At 51.6% G+C, this 21872-nt stretch overlaps 1 protein-coding gene across 7 annotated transcripts in view; it reads right to left on the bottom strand.

The window, feature by feature from the left end:
- The window catches only part of Scap (SREBF chaperone), a 48347-nt gene that overhangs the window by 14837 nt on the left and 11638 nt on the right, over positions 1-21872 (bottom strand). For 5 of the 7 annotated variants that reach the window (XR_002394324.2, XM_021256794.2, XM_004834973.4 and 2 more), the window contains exons 2-3: positions 14311-14530; positions 1874-2003 (exon numbers count right to left, since the gene is read on the bottom strand). Coding sequence is in view for 4 of the 7 variants with exons in the window: in XM_021256794.2 (XP_021112453.2) it covers positions 1874-2003; positions 14311-14432 (252 nt within the window). In the remaining 3 variants the exon portion in view is untranslated. Of the gene's footprint in view, positions 1-1873; positions 2004-11900; positions 12114-14310; positions 14531-21872 lie in introns of those variants that run through there. The other 2 variants (XM_021256815.2, XM_087186842.1) reach the window with 2 other exon arrangements.

The following is a 21872-nucleotide window of genomic DNA, read 5'->3' as shown; positions in this document are numbered from 1 at the left end:
TAATGTATGAAAATTCAGAAATAATTTAGGAGTTCAAGGGATGTGAATGACATTTATCATCCAAAACTCATAGTGTAATCAGATCTCCTAACATCCTTTTTCTCTTTCAGGGGCCACCAGGACACATCACACTTAGCTATCACATCTCCTGAGGCTCTGCTGAGCCTTCGACAGGTTCTCAGATGCTCCTGGCTTCTGAGGAACATGGTACTTTGTGGAGCAGGCACAGAGGTCAGAAGCACACACTGCTCCACTGTCACCTGCCTGTGGAGTGCCCATCGGGTCTCCCCATGCCACACTGTCCTCCTAGGAAGGAAGTCTCTAGCGGAGTCCATGGCCAAGAAGTGAAGAGTTAGGTTTTTCCTCCTCGAGAGAGGAGTTTCTACATAAATTTTTTTGCCCAGAGATTTGTCTAGTGTCCCCATTTAATCAAATAGATCAGGATGGGCATAAGGATACTTACTCCGTACTTGGGTATACGTGTATGTGTCTGTGTATAAAGTGTACTAAGTGTGTACTGTTACATATACACACAAAAGTCAATAGTCCCTTGTTTTTTGGCAGAAACTGTTATAGCACTGGCCACTGGGACTCTTCTGATGTCCCCTCCCTGACATATATTTATTTCAAACTCCAAAACCTCTGTCTTCTCCTCCCAAGCACACCACCATCTCCTCAAGGACCGTGAGCCTCTGGCCATCCCTGCGTCACCTGTGGAGCCACCAGCATAAGCCAGAGTAGAGCTAAGGCCAGGAAGGAAGGGGCAGGGAGGAGGACTCGTCCCTGGTGTGGGTGGCAGGTTCTGTGCGCTGCCCAAGGCCCAGGCTCCTGCTCTCCCGCCGGAACTAACCCCCCGCTCATTCTCAGCCACATGACGAAGCTGACACCCAAGCACCCACCCTGGGTGACAGGGCCTGGGGTGCTAACAGACAGGGAGACCCCTGGGAGCAACGCGCCCTCTCTTCTCACGGACGCACAGTGCCAACACTCCTAGGCCCTGCTGGAAAGGCCGGGCACAGAGCCGGCCCAGAGAGGGCAATGCTGACACTGCCTCACATCGTGGCCATGTGTGCAATGCTGAAGGCAGCCTGCCCTGGCTATGAGCTCCCTGAGCTACAGCAGTCCCTTTCTGTATACTCTGTTGGCACTGAGTTTCCTGTTTCTTTCCTGTATTTTTTATCATGGACAGGAAATGAAGTGGGGACATCCACACCAGGCGACTGCACTGAGGCCTGCATCTCCTCCTCCACCCTGCAGGGGACCGGGCTCTGCCAGAGCGCAAATGGACAAGCCTGACTCTGCACACCGTGTGCCGTCATCGTCCCAGGATGACAACGAGGGGACCCTGACAGGATCATCATTGACATCCACTCCACACCGCAGACCCGTCGAGCTCCATGAGCTGAAAATCCCAAACACAAGACGACCGTGGTGGCCCTGGGAGCCATCCGTTCCATCACACGGTGACACTAAGAGGCAATGAAGGTGCAAAGTGTGAACAAGAAGGCCCATGGTGAAGCAGCGGCATGAGCATGTGGAGGAAAATCCGGTGCACACTGCAGTACAGGCCATGCTGGGACTCTGACAACAGACCCTCGGGGAGGCCCAGGTGTTCTCGTGACCACCCGCGGATGAGGGGATGGCCCGACCCCTAGCCGTGTGGGAGTGTGCGACAAGCGCAGGTGTGAGCCCGACCCAGCTGGGCACCGCCAGGACGATGGCAGATCCTGGTTTTCTAGGACGGGCACACTTCACAGCACCCGTGTTTTCCCTCACTGAAGGCTGCTGGTTAGGTGTCTTGAGAGGTGTCCCCCCGGGCTGCGCACCCGCACCCTCAACCCCCAGCGCCCACCAGCCCTCTCTTCACACCTACCCACTCAGGCCGCTCGCTGGGCTCCCCCGGCTGGCGGTCGGGGCCGGTGCTGGGTGGGGTGTAGTCCTTCACCGGGGTGGCAAACTCCACGGGGCCGGTGCCCGGCAGGGGCAGCTTCAGCAGCGGGTAGCTGCAGGAGGAAAGGACAGAGGTGAGGTGGAGCCAGCAGGGACAGAGCCCACAGAGGCACGGCGGCACCTGCAGCTGCAAGGAAACACTCTGCCAGGCCCATGACCCGTCTGACAGGTCAGTCACCAAGCATCAGCGCCAGGACTCGGCATCATCCACACCCGAGTTTCTCCAGTTTGTCTCATAAGTCGCACAAGGAAGCCCAACTGGCAAAAGTGTTCAGACTTAATAAAAGCAAGATGCGAAGAACAAAATCTAAAACCTTCCCGTTAAATTAGACATAAGATAATGATTTTTAAAACCCAGAGGGACTGTGATTCAGAATGGTGGACAACTGTTTCATTTACAGGACAGCCGGGGATGGTGCCTGCCTGTAATCCCAACACTCTGGAGGCTGAGGCAGGAGGATTATCACTAGTTCGAGGCCAACCTGGCCTCCATAGTGAGTGCAAAGGCCAGCCTGAACTCATAACGGGACACTGTCTCAAAAAACAAAACAAAAAAAAGAAAAGAAAAATCTTCGGCTTCACACTGACAAATTGGCAGAGATCTGCATTTAGTTTCAGGTCTCATTTTTCAAAAACACTCTTATAAAATTTAGAAGTGGGCTGGGGATTTAGCTCAGTGGTTTCACCACCTGCTGTGCAAGCGCAAGGACCTGAGTTTGATCCCGGTACCAAAAATAAATAAATAAATAAATAAAAATAAAAAATTTAAAAAAATAAAATTTAGTAGTAATTTTGTATACAGTACAACATACAGACCTCAAATATGTAGTACACTGTGTTCCACACACACCTATGTACCCATTCCTGGATCAAACTATGGAACTTTCCCAGGTCCTTGGGATGCAGCCCTGTGCTGCCGGCCAGCACACCTCCGCCTCCAAGGCGAGCGCTAGCAGAGTCTCTGCAGCAATAATTCCTATTGTCTTTTTGACCTTTCAGTGCCAGAGACTCACCTCGGGGGTCCTGTGCTCGCTAAGCAGGCACTCTCCACCAAGCTACACCTTTAGCCCCAGTTTTGCCTTTTTTTCCAATGTGGTATAAATGAATCTTTATCCATTCCACTTGTACATTTTTCTGTGACTTTCATGCAAATCCTCACCTGCTACACTCATCCACCCCAGTGCACGTGCAGGTCACTCTCACAGATACACACCACTCCATGCAATCAGTGCTGCTGTACACCTGTCTCCTCCAGCAGCAAGGACACCTGGCCACTTCCAGTCTGAGCCGCTAAGAATACAGCAACGGTGACCATTTTCACACATGCCCCTGGTGGCCATCACACTTTCTGCTAGGTGTGTTGAGGATGATTTCTGAGTTGCATAGCACATGCATTTAGCATAACACACTACCAAAATTTCCCAAAGCAGTTGTACAAATTTATGTTCCCACCATCACCAATGTGATAGGGGCTGCAGTTGCGTCGAAGCGTTGCCACCTCTTGATAGGGTCAGCCTCCTTCACTGTAACCTCTGGAGTGGCATCTCATTGTTCATTTTTCAATGCTGCTGATTGAACCCAGGGCTTTGAGGCAAGTGCTCTATCCCTGAGCTACATCCACAGTAATCACAGGGTGGACCACCTTGTTTTTGTTCTACTTTTAGAATACATGCATATACTCTAGAATTTGCTCATGCTTTTAGTTTATTTTTGAGACAGGGTCTCGCTATGCAGTTAAAGCTGGAACTCGCTATGTGGCCCAGGCTGGCCTCACTCTCACAGCAATCCTTCTGCCTCAGCCACCTGAGTGTGCTCATGCTTTTAGGCTATGGAAGTAGAAACTCGGGTATAATAGTACAGAAAATGCTTACATGATGTTTAGTATGTGCCAGGAACTACTCTAAGCACTTTACGTGCATTAGCTACAGAAATGCTCCCTAGGAGCAATGCTGGCATTGTCTCCCTGCTAGAGATGAGGCACAGAATCACAAAGTAACTGACCCAGGTTTCCAACCCAAACAGTCAGCTTCACATTCTGCACTTTCCAAACTGAACTGCAGACTGTACAATACAAAGCCATCCATGGGAAAACAGAGACCTTTATTTTATGCTGGGTCACAAAAGGCACTAGAGGACCGGGGATTTAGCTCAGTGGTTCTGCTGTGTGCCCCGTAATCGCAAGGACCCAAGTTCGATCCCCGGTACCAAAAAAAAAAACCCAAAAGGCACTAGATCTTCACACCTCTGTTATTCTACCCCCAACTAGGATGCAGTCAGCTGGCGGGATGCAAATGGCTGAGATGAAAGCCCGCAGCAGAGGGGCCATGTGGCCCCGACTCCTCCACGCTCCTTCCATGTGGGCCAGGGCTCTGTCTGCTCAGGGCTAGGGGCCGTGGACCAGCAGCCTGGGGGTTTTCTCCATAGCCACATTCTGCAAGTATCTGAGCATCATTTGGGGCCGGTCCTTGTGCAAGGTCTAGGGTGAGAGGGACAGCTCTCTGCTGTCAGAATTTACACTCAGGCTGTGTTGAAATCAAAGTTCCCCATTTCCTAAAGTGTGTGACCATCAGAGTGCACTGTGTTCTAGCAACTGGTAATGTAATATTATAAGAAAAGTGGCTGTTCTTTGTTAATGTTAAGCCATCTCATCTTTAGATAACATAATGTTACTTTGTGTTATTTGGTTTTATGTTTCTTTCACTTCTCCTTATAGTAACAGTCCGTAACTGATTCCTAAGAGATCACAGATGATTCAGTATGTGAAGATTTCTAGCATGCATTGCCATTGTGAAATACTTTGTGTTTCCTATTTACTTTGGTGTTTTATTTTCTTGGTTGTACAGAAGTTATCTTTTCCCCCCAGAAATTACGTTTTGAAATATCGTCATGTTGTTTTATTAAAAAAAAAAAAAGAGGCTGGGTATGTAGCTCAGTGGCACCGTGCCTGTGAGGTTCTGAGTTCAATCCCCGGTACAAAAAAGAAAAAAAAAAAGAATTTATGCTTGGGGTAGAGGTGGAATATGCTGGGAGGGCCCCCAGGAAAGAGGGGAGCACGGGGCAGAGAGGGGGACGACAGAATCCCAGGAAGGAGGAGACTCGGGCCATGCTTGCGGCAATCTGGAGCCTGGGTTCAGGACCACATCACTCCAAGCTGTGCACTTCCCAGACCACTTCCAGTTAATCCAGTCCTGCTACCCCCAACTTGTGCCTGCCTGGTCACCTCAGGGCCAGCTCATCCAGTCTCTTATCTGGCCACCTTTGCCCCAGGGTCAGCCCTTTCCTGAGTCCCAGCCCCATCAGGGCCTGTCCACCTGCAGGGCCTCTCTTAGTGCAGGCTTCCTTGGCCCTGTGGCCGGCCAGACCGCCTCAGTACCTGAGACTTGGCCTACACATCACGGTTTGTTCCAGAAGCAGGTCTTGTCTTTTTTTGGTGCTAGGGATGGGACCCAGGCTTTAAGCACTCTGCACTCTACCCCCAGGCTACAGACAGGTTTGCAAACTGCACCCCCTTAAGCTCCATGTTTCTGGTCAGGGTGAGGAGACCGGAGCTGGCACTGCCCCCAGGAAGATGGGGCCCAGGAAGGCAGCATCTCTCCCACTGGCGAAGACTTAACTGTTTTCTTTATTGACTTCTCATGGAGGCACGCAGTATTGGGAACTGAACCCAGGGTCTTCCACACTTTGCATCTTCAGCCTTTTTTATATTTTTTGAGATCGGACCTTGCTAAGTCACTAAACTGCCCAGGCTGGGCTTGAGCATGTGATCTTCCTGCCTTAGCCTCCCAGAGTGCTGGGATTACAGGCTGGTGTCACCAGAGGCTTTTGTCAGCGTTGACTGCCTTGTGCCCGTCGACCCTTTCCAGCCAAAACAATCTGGTACTTGTCATGTTTGGAAGACATCCTGGCCCCCGGGACCAACTAGTGACCACGCTAGGGCACCGCTGTACCCTAAACATGAGGCTGAGTCCTTTGCCCCACCCACTTACAGGGCTTCCCTCCAGCTGGCTTGCACCACAGCCGGCCGAGTAGCAGCGTACTGCACTTCTGCGTTCATCCCTCTCGGTGTTTTCTAACTTCCCTTTGACTTCTCTGAGCCATTGATTTCCTTAAGAGTCTGTTGTTTCCTTTCCATCTATTTGTTAATTTTCCAGTTTTCTGTTATTGACTTTGTTTCATTCCACCGTGATCCTTTGCAAGATTTCACACGTTTAAGATTAGGAATGGTTTGTGGCCCCCACAGGGTCTGTGCTGGGCAGTGCTCCGTGTGCAGACTGCGCCCTGTGTCTTCAGCTCCTCCGCTTCCTTCCCCGTCCCACCTGCATGGTGCATCCATTACTAGAAGTGCAGTGCTGGAGTCCCAGTTGTAACTACACAAGTGTCCATCTGGGGCTCTGTGTGGCTGTCAGTGGTTATAACTGCTACATCTTCTCCTGGGGAACCATTTGTCACAGTTACATCTTCTTGCACTGAACCACTAAACAGCTGCCTCCTACAACTTTGTGACTTCAAGTCTGTGTTGTCTGACGATAACACAACCACTCCAGCTTTCCCGTGGTTTCCGTTCACATGAAATGCCTTTCTAGCCTAGCGCTTTCCCCTCTGTGATCTTAAACTGTGGTGTACGTCTCAAGTGTCTTGTAGATAGCATGTGGATGAATCTTATTTTTAATCTGCCAGTCTTTCCTTCTAATAGAATTTAACTGTTTCATTTAATGTGAATACCGATAAGGGGTATACTTATACCACTTAGATGTTTTCTGTACATCGTTTTTTGTGTTCACTTCCTCCACTACTGCCTTTTTCTTTGGTATTTTTTGAATTCTTTCTGGTAGCATGCCATTTTGACTCCCTTGTTTCCTTTCATATGTATGTTTAAAGTTGTTTTCTTGGTAGTTATCTTGGAAATAGCAATTAACGTCTTAGTCTATAGAGGGTTCAACAGTGGATCTGAGCAGGCAGAGCCTGAAGATAAAGCTCAGCAACACAACCCTCAGACACATCGGCCCTCCCTTTCCACCACCTCGGACTACATGGCCGTCCACTCTGATCTCCAATGGCTGCCTCATGCATTTGCCTTTTCAGTCATGGAGGAAAAGCCACAAACCAAACCAAAAGTACCATCACACTGGTCCCCTTTACCAGTCCGTGTTCTTTACTTTCTCTCGGTTTCCAGTCACTGCCCAGTGTGCTCGTTTCAGCCAGAAACTTCTTTTAGGATCTCATAGGGCAGATCCACTGGTAAGGAATTCTCTCAGCTTTTTTTGTTTGTTTTTTGGTACCGGGGATCAAACTCGGGTCCTTGTGCTGGCGGGGGCAGGCGGTGGAACCACTGAGCTAAATCCCCGGCCCATCTGTCAGCTTTTATCTATCTGGAAATATCTTCATTTCTCCTTTATTATTAAAAACCAGTTTCGTCAAATACAAAATTCTTAGTTGACAGGTTTTTACTGCAGTACTTTACATCATGCCACTGCCCTCCGGCTTCCGTGGTTTTTGAGGAGGGGTCAGTGACCTTTCTTGAGACTCCTTGTGCCTGAGAAGTGACTTCTCTTGCTGCTTTCAGAGCACAGGCTCAGCTGTGTGGAAGTGTTCGAAGCTGTTTCTGGCTGCACTCCAGGTTGAAGGCAGGCAGCACTCGCCTTCCACCCAGAAGCTACTGGCTATGCCAGGCAAAACCTGTTTCTCAAGATTCACAACATCAGAAGCATCTGAGTTTCCGGAGTCTGAACATTCCAGCAGGAAGAGATTGAAGGGCAGCTCGCTTCAGTGTCTCTTAGGGAAAGTCCACAGGCCTCACACGCCTTCTCCAACCTTGCCCTGAGCCACACCCAACTCCTGGGGCTCGTCCCCACCCCTGCCTTGCCTCCGAGGCTGTGGAGCCATGTAGGGGATGCTCCTGCCACCCTTCTGGGTGACAACTCATTTCGAGGCCTCAGCTATGATGTCATTCTCCCCAGCAAGGCCTTCCCCATCCCCCAAAGTCTGCCCAAGCGCCTATACTCACCCCGCTGCAGCTCCGGTCTCCCCCCAGAGGGCCTGTGGGCTTCTGTCTCTGTGCCAGGGATGAAGGCCTTTCTTGCTCTCCACCTCCTATGTGTACCAGCCCCTCCCATCTATTCACTCATAACCACTTCCCATGCACCACCGTCCAACTGCCTTCTGTCTCCTGACTCTCACTTCCTTGCATCACTGCTCAACGCTGCACGAGGAAGTGACGTCCCCACCTGAGGGACCAGACCCCCCTCAGGAGCACAGGCAGTCTGCCCCCAGGTCTGTCTCCCAAACATCACACCAAGCTGCCTTGTTACCTTTCTGATTTATTTGAAAACTTTAAGGACTATATATTCCTTTATAGGTAAAAGAAAAACACCCAAAAGATTGTATAAAAATGCAAAAGGCAAGGAAATAATCACTACCCATGGCTACCAAATTCCAATCCAAAAGGAGAGCTTGGAAAGTGTCAAGCAGTTTTCAGAAGTTAAAAAAACTCATTTTCCAAAGTCAGAAAAAAGACCAAAGACTTTAAGGAAGAAGCTCCCTGGGAATTCCTACCACTGATTCACATGATGCTTCCACAAACTTGTTCCTAGAACCAGACTCTACCAGGTGTACCCTGATCTCAGTCACAGGGCAGAGGACACAGCACCTCTGAGCTCCCCTGCCGCAGCCCCACGCGGCCAGCTGACCCTGACTCCTGTCCTCTCACACCTGGACCTCAGAAAATCCTGAAGCCCCAATCTTCAGGACACATCCAGAACCAGCCGCGTCTTGCCTCCTCCCTGGCTTCCACTCCGATTAACAACCAAGTGAGCCGGCCTGGCTCGCCCGCCTCCACCCTGAAACCCTTCCTTGTCCCTACTCAGCTAAGGAAGTGAAGTCCGAATTCTCTGTGTGGCTTGCAGGGTCTACTGACAGGGCCCCTGCTCTCTGTCCCCATGCCACCCTTGCTGGCACACACCCTGCCGAGCCAGCCTGGAAGGCCTGGTCCCCTCATATGCCCACCCAGGACTCCGGAGGCTGTGCTGATCCTGTTCCGAGCATTTCTGCTCAACTCAGCTCTCAGCCCTCTTCCTTCACCTGGGAAGGCTGGACTCTGACCGGTGGCTGGCTGGCCAGCGTGTCCTGCCGGGAATCAACACCAGCTAGAAGGAGCCCTCCACCACCGCAACCATACAGACAGGGCCTCAGCAGGTGACAGCCCCCAGGCCAAATCCAGCCAACAGCTTGTTTTCCATGGTTTTTTTTTCGCAGGGTGGGGGGGTACCGGGGATAGAACTCGGGACCTTGCGCTTTCAAGGCAGGCACCGGAAGCACTGAGCTAAATCCCCGGCCCCCTTGTTTTGTTTTTTGATGGTGGGGATTGAACCCAGGCCCTTGTGCATGCTAAGCACACAACCTAGCCCTGAGCTATGCCCCCAGTCATGGCCTGTTTTATTGTAGTCTGTGAGCTAATCGTTTTCATGTTTTAAAAGTCTCACAGAAAACAAAAAATAAAAACAAAGAATATGTGACCGAGACTGGATGTGCCCTGCACGGCCTCCGGTACTGCCTGGCCCGTTATGGGAAGAGTCTGCGGAGGCCTGGCCTGGAGAGCTGGCTTCCCCGAGCACTGAGCTGTCCCGCACCATCCTGTGCTCCCAGTGAGACGCTCCCAGCTGCTCGGCTGTTCTCCAACCATCTCCAGCGCACTCTGACCCTAACTTCACGCTGCCTGAGCTCAGATCCTGCCACCAAGGGAGCCCAAACTAAAACCTGAGCTTTGTGTGACCCAGTGGAACAATGGGTCGTCCTCCCTCCCAGGTCAGGGTCTCCACCAACAGCTCCTGCCCTCCCACTCAGGTGCTGTGCCTAGCTGTCCTCAGCCCTGGGTACAGGGGCAGGTGGGTGGGGTCCGATGTGTCTCGGGGCAGAGGTCATCATGGCACATGGGCAGACATCCTGGCCTTTCACCCCGGCCATCCAAGTCCATTTCTGTACCTTTTGTTTCCCTTTGGTACTGGGCATCGAACTCGGGTCCTTGTGCTTTCAAGACAGGCAGCAGAACCTCTGAGCTAAACCCTCAGCCCCATTTCTGGGCCTTTGATGACACTTCTCCTGTTTTGTCAGCAAGCAGCCTCGCATTTCCAAGTTGCACTGGCCCTCACACCTAGGCAGACACGGTGGCCCTGCCCTCTTGCCGTCCTCACCCATCACCTCTCATGGGAAGCTCAGGAGCTGGGCCAGAAGATGTTGCATGAGACACCACCATGGAGACACCAGGAGGAGGCGGCGCTCTCTTGCCTTCCCAGGGGAGAGCAATGCAGGACTGGGCAGGGAAGTGGAAGGGCTATTCCTGTGGTTTCCCTTCCATTTGAGGACACAGATAAAGATGGGAGATAAGGGAGTCTTTGGTCTCTGCCAGGCCTTTGAGGGCTGTCACAGGCTTGTCTGGGAGCCCGGTGGTAACTTCTGCTTGGGAAGAGGCTCTGTCCTGCAAGCCGACAGGTCAGCGCCATGGAGCAGCAGCAAGGGCCGGGCTGCTCGGCCTACCCTGAGTCTAGGACTTCGGGCAGAGGTCAGAGGGACTTTGGAACTCCCCTCTGCCATCCAGCCTGGCTCACCACAGCACAGGTGAGGTGACAGGGCTTCGTGACTCCGGTTTCTTTCTTGGTCCTGGAAAGAATACCTAGGTGCATCTATAGTGTGGCTGAGTGGGCGGAGCAAAGAGGGAACCTGTTGTGATGCCAAGGGGCCAGAGTGCTAGTGGAGGACCTGAGGTGAGCGGGCAAGGAGGAGCGTGAGAAGTGGAAGCCACTGCCACAGCACAGATGCCTGGCCTCATGGAAGGTGCCGCTGTCCTGGGAAGAAAGGCGTGGGAGAAGGGCTGCGTCTGTTCTTTCTCTGAAACCTGCAGGACTCCCACCCTCAGGAGGCCCAGCAGCCTCCAGCCTGTCTCCCCAGATCAAGGCGTGTGTGCACGAGGGGTGTGCACACAGGGTGGTCTGGCCGGGCTGGCATCTGGGCGCTCTTCCTTTGCCCCACACTGGCCCCCTTTGCCAGGCTGGGCCCAGAGTGACAGGACCCTCTGCCACCTTGCCGGGCTGCTGCATGGTCACGCTTTGGGTTCCAGAGCCAATGCTCTAGGCAAGGTAAACAGACACCTCTTGCCACAGTGCCTCTTTGCTCGTGTTTCGTCAGATTCTCCCAGAGGAAAGAGCAGTCACTGTAACCCGGGGCCAGGGAGGAAGAACAGCTAACTCTGCTTGCCAGGCTCTGTGGCAAGGTCACATGAAGTGACGTCCTTAGCACTCAATCCCCAGAGCCCACAGCTTCAAAGAAGTTGACCCCTGGCTGTCCAGGGAGTCTGACTCCACCCGGTCCCTGCTGCTTCTGCCTGAGCAAGAAGGGCACACTCCTAGCAGCCAGCTCCTCTGGTCCTGCTCCATTCATTTCCCGGGGTGACCATGGGTGGCAAGGGCTGTCGCTACTGCTCAGGTGGCCTCTGGGTCTGAATAGGGATGAAGTGCAGTGGTCCTCTGGGTTCAAGCTGAACAACTCTCTCATCTCAGGAATAATAAAAGGAAAGCCATTAAGTGGAATCCAAGCATCTAACAAACTACTAAATGCTGTCTAGTAATCACACTTTATTTCCTCTAAGCAACTTGGGGCTCTGGCAGAAGGAGGAACTGCTCCCAGGATGGACTACGACAGCAAGGCTGTGTTCCTGGGTCCAGAACCTCTGGTCTCCTGCCTGGCTATACAGTCTCTAACACAACTTCATGACCCCGGAACATCAGCAGGAGGCCGCTGGCTCTTCTGCAGGGCTTGTCTCCGGCCTGTCTCGGCCACACCAAGCCAGGGCGTGTCTGGGTTGACAGTGGGTGCTGGAGGGAGGGCAAACATCTCAGCCCCGCAGCTGTCACACCCATCTGGTGCACCCTCCTCAGCTTCCGCCAGGTAGCACCACTCACCTCAGAAGCCCCTGTTCTCTGTCCTGCCTGGCTGTGGTCCTGCCACCCAGCCAGGACCCTCCTCAGGCTTCCTGTGCAAGCAGACAACTCCTCGGGACGAAAGGTGTCAGTCAGCACCAGTGCTCCACCACCGCAGGGGACAGACTTAGGGATCTGCGAGCTGCAGCCCTTACTGCTTACTGGCCCCGGCAGGCAAGTCTCATCGTCTTTTAGAGAACTTTCAGTGAAGAGCAATCCTTTCCTGGGATGTTAGGAATGAAAGAAAGCACCTAGCACGCGGCGGACGGCAGGGAGGGCCAGGCTGGCAGTCAGGGAAACCCAGTCTTCTTCCTCCCCTCCCTCACAGGCCCAGCCCAAGCCATCCCCACCCCTCTCTCAGGACAGGAAGGTGGGCATCCGCCTGGCTCAGCTGCATTTGGGGTGGACTGTAGTTAAACCTAGTCATTACAGGGCCGGGGATTTAGCTCAGTGGTTCCGCCACCTGCTGCGCAAGCGCAAGGACCCAAGTTCGATCCCCGGTACCAAAAAAAACCAAAACCTAGTCATTACACAGCTCCTCTCCCACCCCCACCCGTTCTGAGTCACCCCAGGTTAGGGATGTGTCCTCCACACGCGAGACCTCGGCCATCTCAGTTGTCAGAGCAGAGGCCCTCACGTCATGCACCAAGGACAGTCTATTTTGAAACAGGTGTGTGACATCAAGTTGCCCATTCAAAGATGAGACCCAGCTGTACCCACAAAGCTGCCATGAAACCCTCCATCCAGCAGGCCCCTGGCCCCCGCCAGTTGTGCCGAGCCCCAGAGGACAAATGGTAGAGGACAAATGGCAGAGAAGAAACACCCTCCCCTTTCCTGCAGCCAGGGCCACCTCGGTGAAGAGCATAACAGCAACCGCCTCTTCAGCCTTCCCAGAAGGCACAATAAGTGACAAGCACCACAGGACCCCAGAGACAACAGCATGAGAGGAAGCACTTTCCGCTGAGGGATGGGGCACAACTTCAGAGAAACGTTCAAAGAAGACGTAGCTTAGTGCCTGCAGTGTGCAGTCCCCGGGCTTGGGAACGTGTCACCGAAGCAGACTCCTAACCCAGACGTCTGCAGTGAGGCTCAACACACCTGGTCGGGTCTGGAACTTGGCCTAGGGGCCAGGCTAAGAAAAGTATGACTCTGAAAGAAAGGTCATTAACTCAGAGGAAACCCCCAGAAAGGAAAGCTGGATCTCAAAGCAACCCAATCCACCACTTAGAGTCTGTCATATAAGTATTTTCTCCTGTGCATCACAACTGAGCAAAGTTTAAACAACAAGCGAGGTATGGTGGTGCACACCTGTAATCCCACCACTCGAGAGGCTGAGGCAGGAGGATCACAAGTTCAAGGCCAGCCAGACTACAGAGTGAGACCCTGCCTCAAAAAAAAAAAGTTTAAACACCAATCCAAACACCATGAGCCAGAATGACAAGATACGGTGACAGAGGTACAGTGTCACGGAGCTGGGCCAGCATCTGAGGCCCTGCCCTTCTGTCAAAAGGAAGTATCACTGGGCCATGTGCTGACTGTTGAGGAATGACGCGACACCGGGTTGCACTCCTGAAGCACCAACTTGGCACCAGCAGGGACTCTCTCTAAGCGAGGGTCACCTTTCCTGCTGCTAAGGAGTCAGAAGCTCGGAGCAGGGCTCGGACCCGCGCCATCCTCCCAGCATGGAGCTCATGGACACATAGTGAACCTGGGAACCAGAATGCTTCCCAGGGAAAAGGGTAACCAGGGAGACCTCTTCACACGGCTGTCAGGCTTTGCAGCCAGCAGTCATCGGTACCACCTCGCACGTCTCACCCCAAGCCCCTCCTTTACAGCAGCGAGGGCCGAGGAACGCCTGCTAAAGGCAGACGGGACTCGAGGGCTCCCAGGGCTCTCACCACAGTCCCTGTCAGCACAGCAGGCCTCAAAACCAGCAAGAGGCCAGGCAGAGAATCCTCGCAGACCTAGGCAGGCTCATGGACAGAGGCGCCATCTTGGGCTTAGCAGCCAGGACAGCGTCCAGGGAATGGTTCAAATGGCCTGCGCCATACAATGCCTGAAGGCTCCTGCTCCTCACCGGGCACTAACAGGGACTGTCACTGCTCACAAGGAAAACGAGAAGGTCGTGCCATTCATGACCTCACAGTTCTCAGAAGTGTCTACATGCTAAGCTGTAACAGCACCGCGATGAGCACTGATCTGGTGACTCAGCAGCAGGGCCGGCCTAGACTGTTTTATCTCACTGGCCAAACTCCCCAGGACTGGAGCTTTCCACGGAGTGGCTGCCATGAGCCCAAGTCCACTGCACAAAAACACATGAGTCCCAAGGGCTCCAGAGCAGTTAGGGTCCCAAGACGCTGCCCACCATGCCCAGGGCGACCCAGAAACGCACCAGCAGGCCAAGATGCAGAGGCCTGTGAAGAGGACGATGGGGACCGGGTAGGAGGCACAGAACAGCCCGTGGCTGTAGAAGGCCTGAGAAATCTTCTCACGCAGCCGTTCAGTCAGGGTCATCCTCAGGCGAAGTCACGTTGCTGCCATCCCGGGAAGCGACCATGAATTAGCCTGGCAGGCGCTGGGCACCAATGACAAGGGACACCATCTGCAGGTACCTGGCCAGAAGGGACAAAAGCCATTAACAAGGAGTTTTTGGTTCTGCACACTCACTTTGCTGGAGGAGGTGGCAAGAATGTGGCCAGAGAATGGTACAAGGTCTAAAGAGGGACATCCCGACACACACCCACAGCCACTCTCCAGGGACCATGGGCCACACTCTGGTCAGTCTAAGGAAGCTCCCCTCCAGCCCTGATCACAAACTCTCAGCCTCTTCCACAGCCGGCATTTGAAAGGGCATCTTCCTCACAGGTGGCACAGGAAAGACACACAGGCAACAGACATCACCTGCAGCTGCTCGCCAATGAGCCAGCTCTCTGAACACCCTCCCTGTCTTCCTCTTGCACAGGCTGGGCTGTGAGAAATCACAGGAAGGACCTTTGAAAAGGACAGCCCCAAACACATCCATGTACCAACAGTGACCTCTGATAAAGAACGTCCAGTGGGGTCAGTGCTCAATACAAAAACTCAAAAAGCTTAGCCCCTAGACAAGAGCCACCAGAAGGAATTCCTCCTAGCAAAGTGTTAGGTTGCAGCCTCTGCTCCTGCCCCCACAGTTGTCCTGGGAACATGCAGGCAGAGGGCCCTCCTGGCCCTGCCTGCCCTGCAGCTGTCCCCCTTTGATTACCAGTGGCCAACTGTGGCTCGAGGGACCCTCTTCTCCACGGACTCAGCACCCTCCCAGAACCACACCACAGCAGCTGGGCCTTCCCCCAGACTCTGACCTCTGAGCAGAGCAAAGGAGGAACTGGACACTGCCAGTGTTTGTTCATTCCCAAGAGCTTCCTGCCTGCAAGATCCCTGGGGCTGTGGCTGGCTCCAGTCCTGTCGCAAGACTGGCTCATCAACTTTCCTTTCCAGACTCTAAGTTTTCCTATACTCTTCTAATAAATCCTTTTCCCCATGTTAGCCAAAGTTAGTTTCTGTTGCTTGCAATCAAACAATCTTAAACCAACAAAACCGAACAGAGAACTACAGAAGACCCAGGGATCTAGAATTCTCTTCCTAACTGAGCTCTCCAATCAAGTTCAGTTTAAGTCCACCTCTATTCCACACTGCTATTTCTCTGGTTTGTGTTACAGGGATCCTGCCCAGACATGTGTCTTGCTTGATTATCCTCTCTGATGAAAACCTAAGCTGAAAAGTGTCAAACCCAGAACTGAGAAGCAAAAGAAATCAACCATGACTAATTCACAAGCAAAAGAACAGCTCTCACTCCTACCACCTCCTGGAAGCACCAGCCAGAAGTGCACATGCCATCTTCCAGTCCAAGAAGTCCCTGTGGATCCATCCAACAACCGTTGAGTAGAGCAGGCAGCAGGTGACAGCTGCTGGTCAGAGCAGCGGCTGTGCTCACAACAGCTCCACTCTTCACAGACCCACCAGGACCATGACAGGCGGAAGAGGCCTCAAGCGGAGGACTCCTGATGGTGCTCAGCACGGAACCTCCTGCTCCCCAGGGGAAAATAAACACGAACGAGATCTGCACCCCAGAAACACCCTATCGGGATCCCCGTGGACAGGCAACTGGAAGCCAGCTGCCGTCTCCCTGACAAGCCTCACACATCTCCCCTTAAATGTTGCCCCACATCACACCCTCTGAAATTCTGATCCTACGATCCCATCCCCCAACTCCAACATGGTGGCTACAAGAAGAGGCCCGGCCCAGCTCTGCAGTCCAGAAGCCATGGCCGTCTAATTTACGCTCACCTTGCGGCCAACACAAACCTGATTTCCACTGATCTTTACTATGTTAGCTGTTGATTTTCATAGCACCTGGGAAACAAATCCAGATTCTGGTTCATTACAATCAAGTCCATCACCTACCTGAACCTAGCAAGAGGAGATAACTATTCATCTCTGCTCCACAGTATAAATTTTTTTTTTTTAAGGTACCGGGGATCGAACTCAGGACCTTGTGCTTGTGAAGCAGGCGCGGCATCCACAGTATAAATTTTAATGCAACACTACCCCAAAGCAACATTTAGCCAATCTGCAGGAAAAAAACCTTTTTCTTGTGTTGACCCACACTTACAGGTTGCTTTGGATCAAAACCTACAACTCTTAAAAAAAAAAAAAAAAAAAAAACCAAAACCCTACAGCTCTGTTTCATGAATGTAAAGAAACAGTCTTGTCCTGGAGTTCTAACTGGACCAATTACATAAAAACTTAAGTAATCCTGCCTTTGCCATTCCGGAAGACCCCACTATAAGCAAAAACAAAGGAGCTTGTTCTTAGAAACCCAAATTATAAGGGCCAGGGATTTAGCTCAGTGGTGCCGCACCTGCCTCGCAAGCTCAAGGTCCTGAGTTCAATCTCTGGTATGGGGGAGGGAGGACCCAAATTACAAAATCATACAAGCAAGGAACAAGCCCTGCTAGACCAGGACAGAAGAGCAGCCCTGAGGAAGCCCACGAAAAGGACAAGCCCAGGTCAAGCCGTACTCACGAGACAGGGGTGCAGGGCAGGGAGCGTGAGCCCCACAGGGAGGCAGATGCACCCCACCTCATCCTAAGCTGACTCAGGGTGCCCAGGTCCCTGAGCTCATCCCAAATGAGAGAGTAAATGTAGAAGTCTGGGCAAATTCACACACATATGTTCAAATGTCCAAAGTTTGGTAAGAAATTGCCAGAATATCCTGCAGTGCTCACACTGGTTCACACTCCCACTGGCAGCAGCAACAGATCTAAAATCTCCACTTTCCCAGCAGCATTAGATACGGTCACTATAAAACATTTAACTGCACTAACTGGTATGTATTGATATTTAATTGGGTCTTAATTTACATTTCCCTAATGGCTAGGGATGATCATTTTTTTCTTGTAATTTGTCATCAGTGTATCTTTTTCCATCAATTTTTTTCATTTCCTTTGATCATGTTCTAACTGGAATTTTTAAATTGCAGAATATTTTTAAATAAGTTAATTAAGGTATAATTCACATAGCATAGAAATCACCCTTTTAGGACATTCATGGGATGGTACAACCATTTCTCTGTCTAATTCCAGAACATTTCCGTCACCCCCAAGGAATGCCATGCCCATGTGCAATCACTCCCCATCCCCTGGCCACCTGGCCCACACCTGCTCACCCTCGGGTTTCAATGGCCTTGTCTATTCTACGCATTCCATATAAAACAGACTCTTGCAACGTGGCTGTGTGTGAATGGCTTCTTTCACTTACCACAATGTTTTCAAGGACTGTCCAAGCTGTAGCAGGGATACTACTATTCCTTTTGTCACATTTTGCTTACTCCTGGGTTCACAGACAATAGATGATTTCCACTTTTCTGCTATTGTGAACAGTGTTATTATTACGAACATTGCTGTATGAGTTTTTGGTTGAACATCTGTCCTTAATTCTTTTGAGTATATTAATTATTAGGAGTGTAATTTTTTTATTTTTTTGAACTGGGGATGGAACTCAGGACCTTGCGCTTTCAAGGCAGGCGGCAGAATCACTGAGCTAAATCCCCGGCCCAGGAGTGGAATTTCATGGTCATAAGTGTAATTTTCTCCAATGTTTTTTCCTAAGATTTGTGTAGTTTTACATTTAAGTCTATGATCCACTTGAGTTCATTTGTGCATAAACTGTAGGTGTCAAGTCTGGGATCCTTTTTTTGGCCTCCGGATAAGTAGTTCTTCTAGCACTATTTTTTTGTTGTTTTTTGAGACAAGATCTGAATGTGTAGTCTGGGATGGCCTTGAACTTGCTGTGTAGCTCAAACTGGGCTCCAACTCTTGACCCTCGTGCCTCAGCCTCCTGAGCGCTACCATACCTGGCAAGATACTAATTTTGTTCCTTCGCAAATAAGTGTGTGGTTGTCTTCTCAGCTATAACTCAGCCTGAGTTACACAGTGACCTCAAGGCCAGTCTGAACTACACTTCGAGACCCGGTCTCCAAAAAACCCAGAAGAAGCAGACAAGGCAAACGCTGGTACCCCTGACCTCCAGATGCAGAAACAGACCTAGAGAGCACACGGGCTGGGTCTTACCAAACCACAAATGTTCTTCTTACCTCGCTATTCTCTCTCAAATGATCTTGCCAATTCCCCTAGTTCTAAATACCATTCATCTCCATTTGGGTATCCGACCCTGTCTGCACTCCACACCACACAGCTCATCACCTACAGCAGTCTGGCTATGAAACCACTGTGCCCCCACTAAGTATTTCAGCTATAAAACCACCTATGCTCTCCTGGGGAAACTCGCACGCTGTAAGACCAGGCGTCACAATTAACAGGGCCTCTGGAGAGGGCAGTGTTGGGGAGGCCTCAGAACCTGGGGAGTCCTGTGACCAGCAGAGCAGTAGGAAGTATCCAAACGCTAACTGGAGGCTGCCCTGCCATGCAGAGCCGTGCAACTCGTCTGCTCAGGGTGTGTTTCCCCTCTGCAGCAGCCATAGCTGAGAGACCTGTTTTACTACTGCAGGGTGGATCCCGAGTGTCCCTCGGAGGGATGTGCTGCGGACTGGTCCCCCAGTGGTGTCCTGGGAGGCGGTGGGACCTGAGGGCTGCTGGTCCCGGGGCTGTGCCAAAGGGACCTACAACTCTGAGCAAAAACATTAAAACTCTCATTATGAGATGATTCTCCCCAGTAGTTTGTTCAAAAAGCTAAACTACACTCTCTTAGATAAATGCCTCTGCAGCTTCTCAACTGGACAGTGTTGCCACACTCACTGTCCTTGTGCAAAAGGAACCACTTCTGGAGACTTCTCAGCGCCCCTCATCTTTATGCCCTGCTAGTGCCGAGGAAAGCTAGCCACAGCCACCTCCAAACCTCAGCAAGGTAGGGAAACAATCGCCTATGGAGCAAGGCAAGGTCCATGATACAGAACTGGTTCTCCTGTACAATCTCGAAAGTGTGTCCTGTCCCCCGCCCCGTCACCGGACCTCCACCCCCACCCTGCCCTTGCTCCTCATCCTGTCTTCCCGGGGCCTTCTTAGGAAGCCTGGGGATCTTTCTCGGCTCCTGACCCCTCCCTACCCCCAAACACCAGCTGTGTCTCCTTTGCCCTGCCCCGCCCAAGCCTCGACCTTGCCTTACAACCTGCCAAGCCTCTCAGATCGCTGCCAGTCTTCTTCCATCCACCAGTCTAGAGGTCAGCATGGTCAGATCCTATCAGTGTGCTGGGCCGGATCCCTCTGCCCGGAGAGCAAAGCCCAGGCGCCCCAGCCCTCCCCAGACTCACCTCACGTCACCTCCCCCTGCTGCTTGCCCTCCTGAGTGCCGCGTGTGCCAGCCTCATTTCCATCTCAAGGCCCCGGCACACACTGTCTCCCTTCTCCATTCCCTCCTCTCCTTACAGCCAGCTCCTCTTTATCCTTTGGGTCTCAGATAAAGCGTCATCTACAGAAGACCTCTCCGGACCAGATCTGCTCCCATGAAGCAACGTGTTCCCTTGCTGTTCCTCACAGAGCCTAGTTACTCCCTCTCAGAGCATTAAAACTGTACTTATATATGTGGTTTGTCTCCTGGTTTATTATCTGTCCCATCAAGACTATAATCAATCCCCTTGTCCGTTTATGATTGTACATCGAGAGGCCTAGACAGTCCTTGGCATGTTGGATGCACTTAATAAAAACTTGTTGAATAAGTAGTAAGCAAATCAGTCATAAATAGGGCCAGGGATTTAGCTCAGTGGTGCCGCCACCTGCCTCGCAAGTGCAAGGTCCTGAGTTCAATCCCCAGTACCAGAAAAAAAAAAAAAATCAGTCATAAATAAGGAGTGCTTTACCCACTTTACCCCTCACCAGTGTCCCAGTCTGAAGTCCCCTTCATCCTGGATTCTCCATACCTCTCTCTAGCCAGGTGATTTTCCAGAGTGGTCCCAGGGGCAGCCAGTCCTAGGAGACACACTTGGAGCTGGTGAGACGCGCAAGTTCCTGGGGCTGGGGATGGGGCTCAGGGCCAGAGCATTTGCCTCTCAGGTGCAAGGTGCTGGGTTCTAGCCCCAGGCCTGCAAAACAGTGCAAATCTCTGGACCTCTCCAGACCTAGTGAGTCCAATGTGCGCTGCCCTCCAAGAGGCAAGGGCCGGCCCGACCCTGGAGTCCAGGAGCCCAAGCAAAGTCACCCACTAGGCTCCACCACAGGCAAGCGGCGCGGGTGAACGTCCACACCTTCCCCCCGCACAATTCTAACAGTCTCCTGTGTGCGTTGCTTCCCGCAGTTCACTCCACCTGCGGCTCATCTTCCAGCACTGCTGGGAGGGACAACTTCCAAAAACAAGTCACCCTTTGCACGAAAGCCTTGAACTGCTCTCTGGTGCCTGCACTTTTGGGGCCACACTTTGTTTCTTACACTCAAAATGTACTCAAAGTGGGGTGACACAGCACGCATCTGGAAGCTTTAAAGAAAGCAAGTCAGGTACAGTACTTCTGTTATTTCAGTTCCAAAAGCAGTGTGGGGTGCACTGCCCCACCGGCCATCCAGGACCCCACAGGAGCACTGCAGTCACACTGGCCGCTGCGTTCCTCCCCCAAACTCTCCGCCTCAGGGACCCCTTTCACTCCAACTCTGTCCTCCACTCCCTCACCCATTTGTTGTCCATCCGTCCATCCATCCTTCCTCCCTTTTTTTCTTTCTTTTGTTGTTCTGAGATAGGGTCTCGCTGTGCAGTCCAAGCTGGCCTGTAACTCACTATATAGCCCAGGTGGGCCTCAAACTTGCAGTGATCCTCCTGCCTCAGCCACCACACCTGGCTTTGTTGTTTTTTGCAGTGCTGGGAATGGAACCCAAGGCCTCCATGAGCCACATGCCCGGAACTCCACCTCTCACTTATTCACCCAGGCTGAGGCACAAGTGCTACTTCCGCATTCCCCTTCTCTAAACATCACTCCACCTCATGAGTACAGTCCAGAAACACACAAGTCCATTAATGCTGCTCATGTTAAAACAATGCTACATCGACTACATCATGGAGACCATCTCTGCCAGTACCTGACACGGTGGGGATGCAGGCTTCATTCTTTTAAACTCAGATGCTTGGTAAATACTGATGCTGACTTACATACGTGCATTTATTAGGAAGAAAGAAACTTCAATTACATAATTATATGTTTCTCAACCATAAGCTAAAGTCAGGCTCAACAAGAAAAATCCCCACTAAGAGGTCAAACAAGCACGTTCACTGAGCTGCCACTATTTACTGTTATTCTGGAAGTACTAACTATCGCAATTAAGCAAGAGAAAGAAAACAGGTACACAACTGGAAAGAAAAAGATAAAATTTTTATTTTCAGGTGATTATGATTATATACCTAAAAAATGCAAGACAACTGAAAACCTTTTGCAGTTGACAAAAGAATCAAGTAAGTTAGCAAAAAGGGCCAGGGATTTAG

Source organism: Heterocephalus glaber, unplaced genomic scaffold (assembly GCF_053883595.1).
Source record: "Heterocephalus glaber isolate CG9 unplaced genomic scaffold, H.glaber_assembly_v1.0 deba00001504, whole genome shotgun sequence".
In the NCBI taxonomy this organism is placed as follows: domain Eukaryota; kingdom Metazoa; phylum Chordata; class Mammalia; order Rodentia; family Bathyergidae; genus Heterocephalus; species Heterocephalus glaber.
The sequence above is the reverse complement of the archived record's forward strand: the minus strand, read 5'-3'. Positions and strand labels throughout refer to the sequence as shown.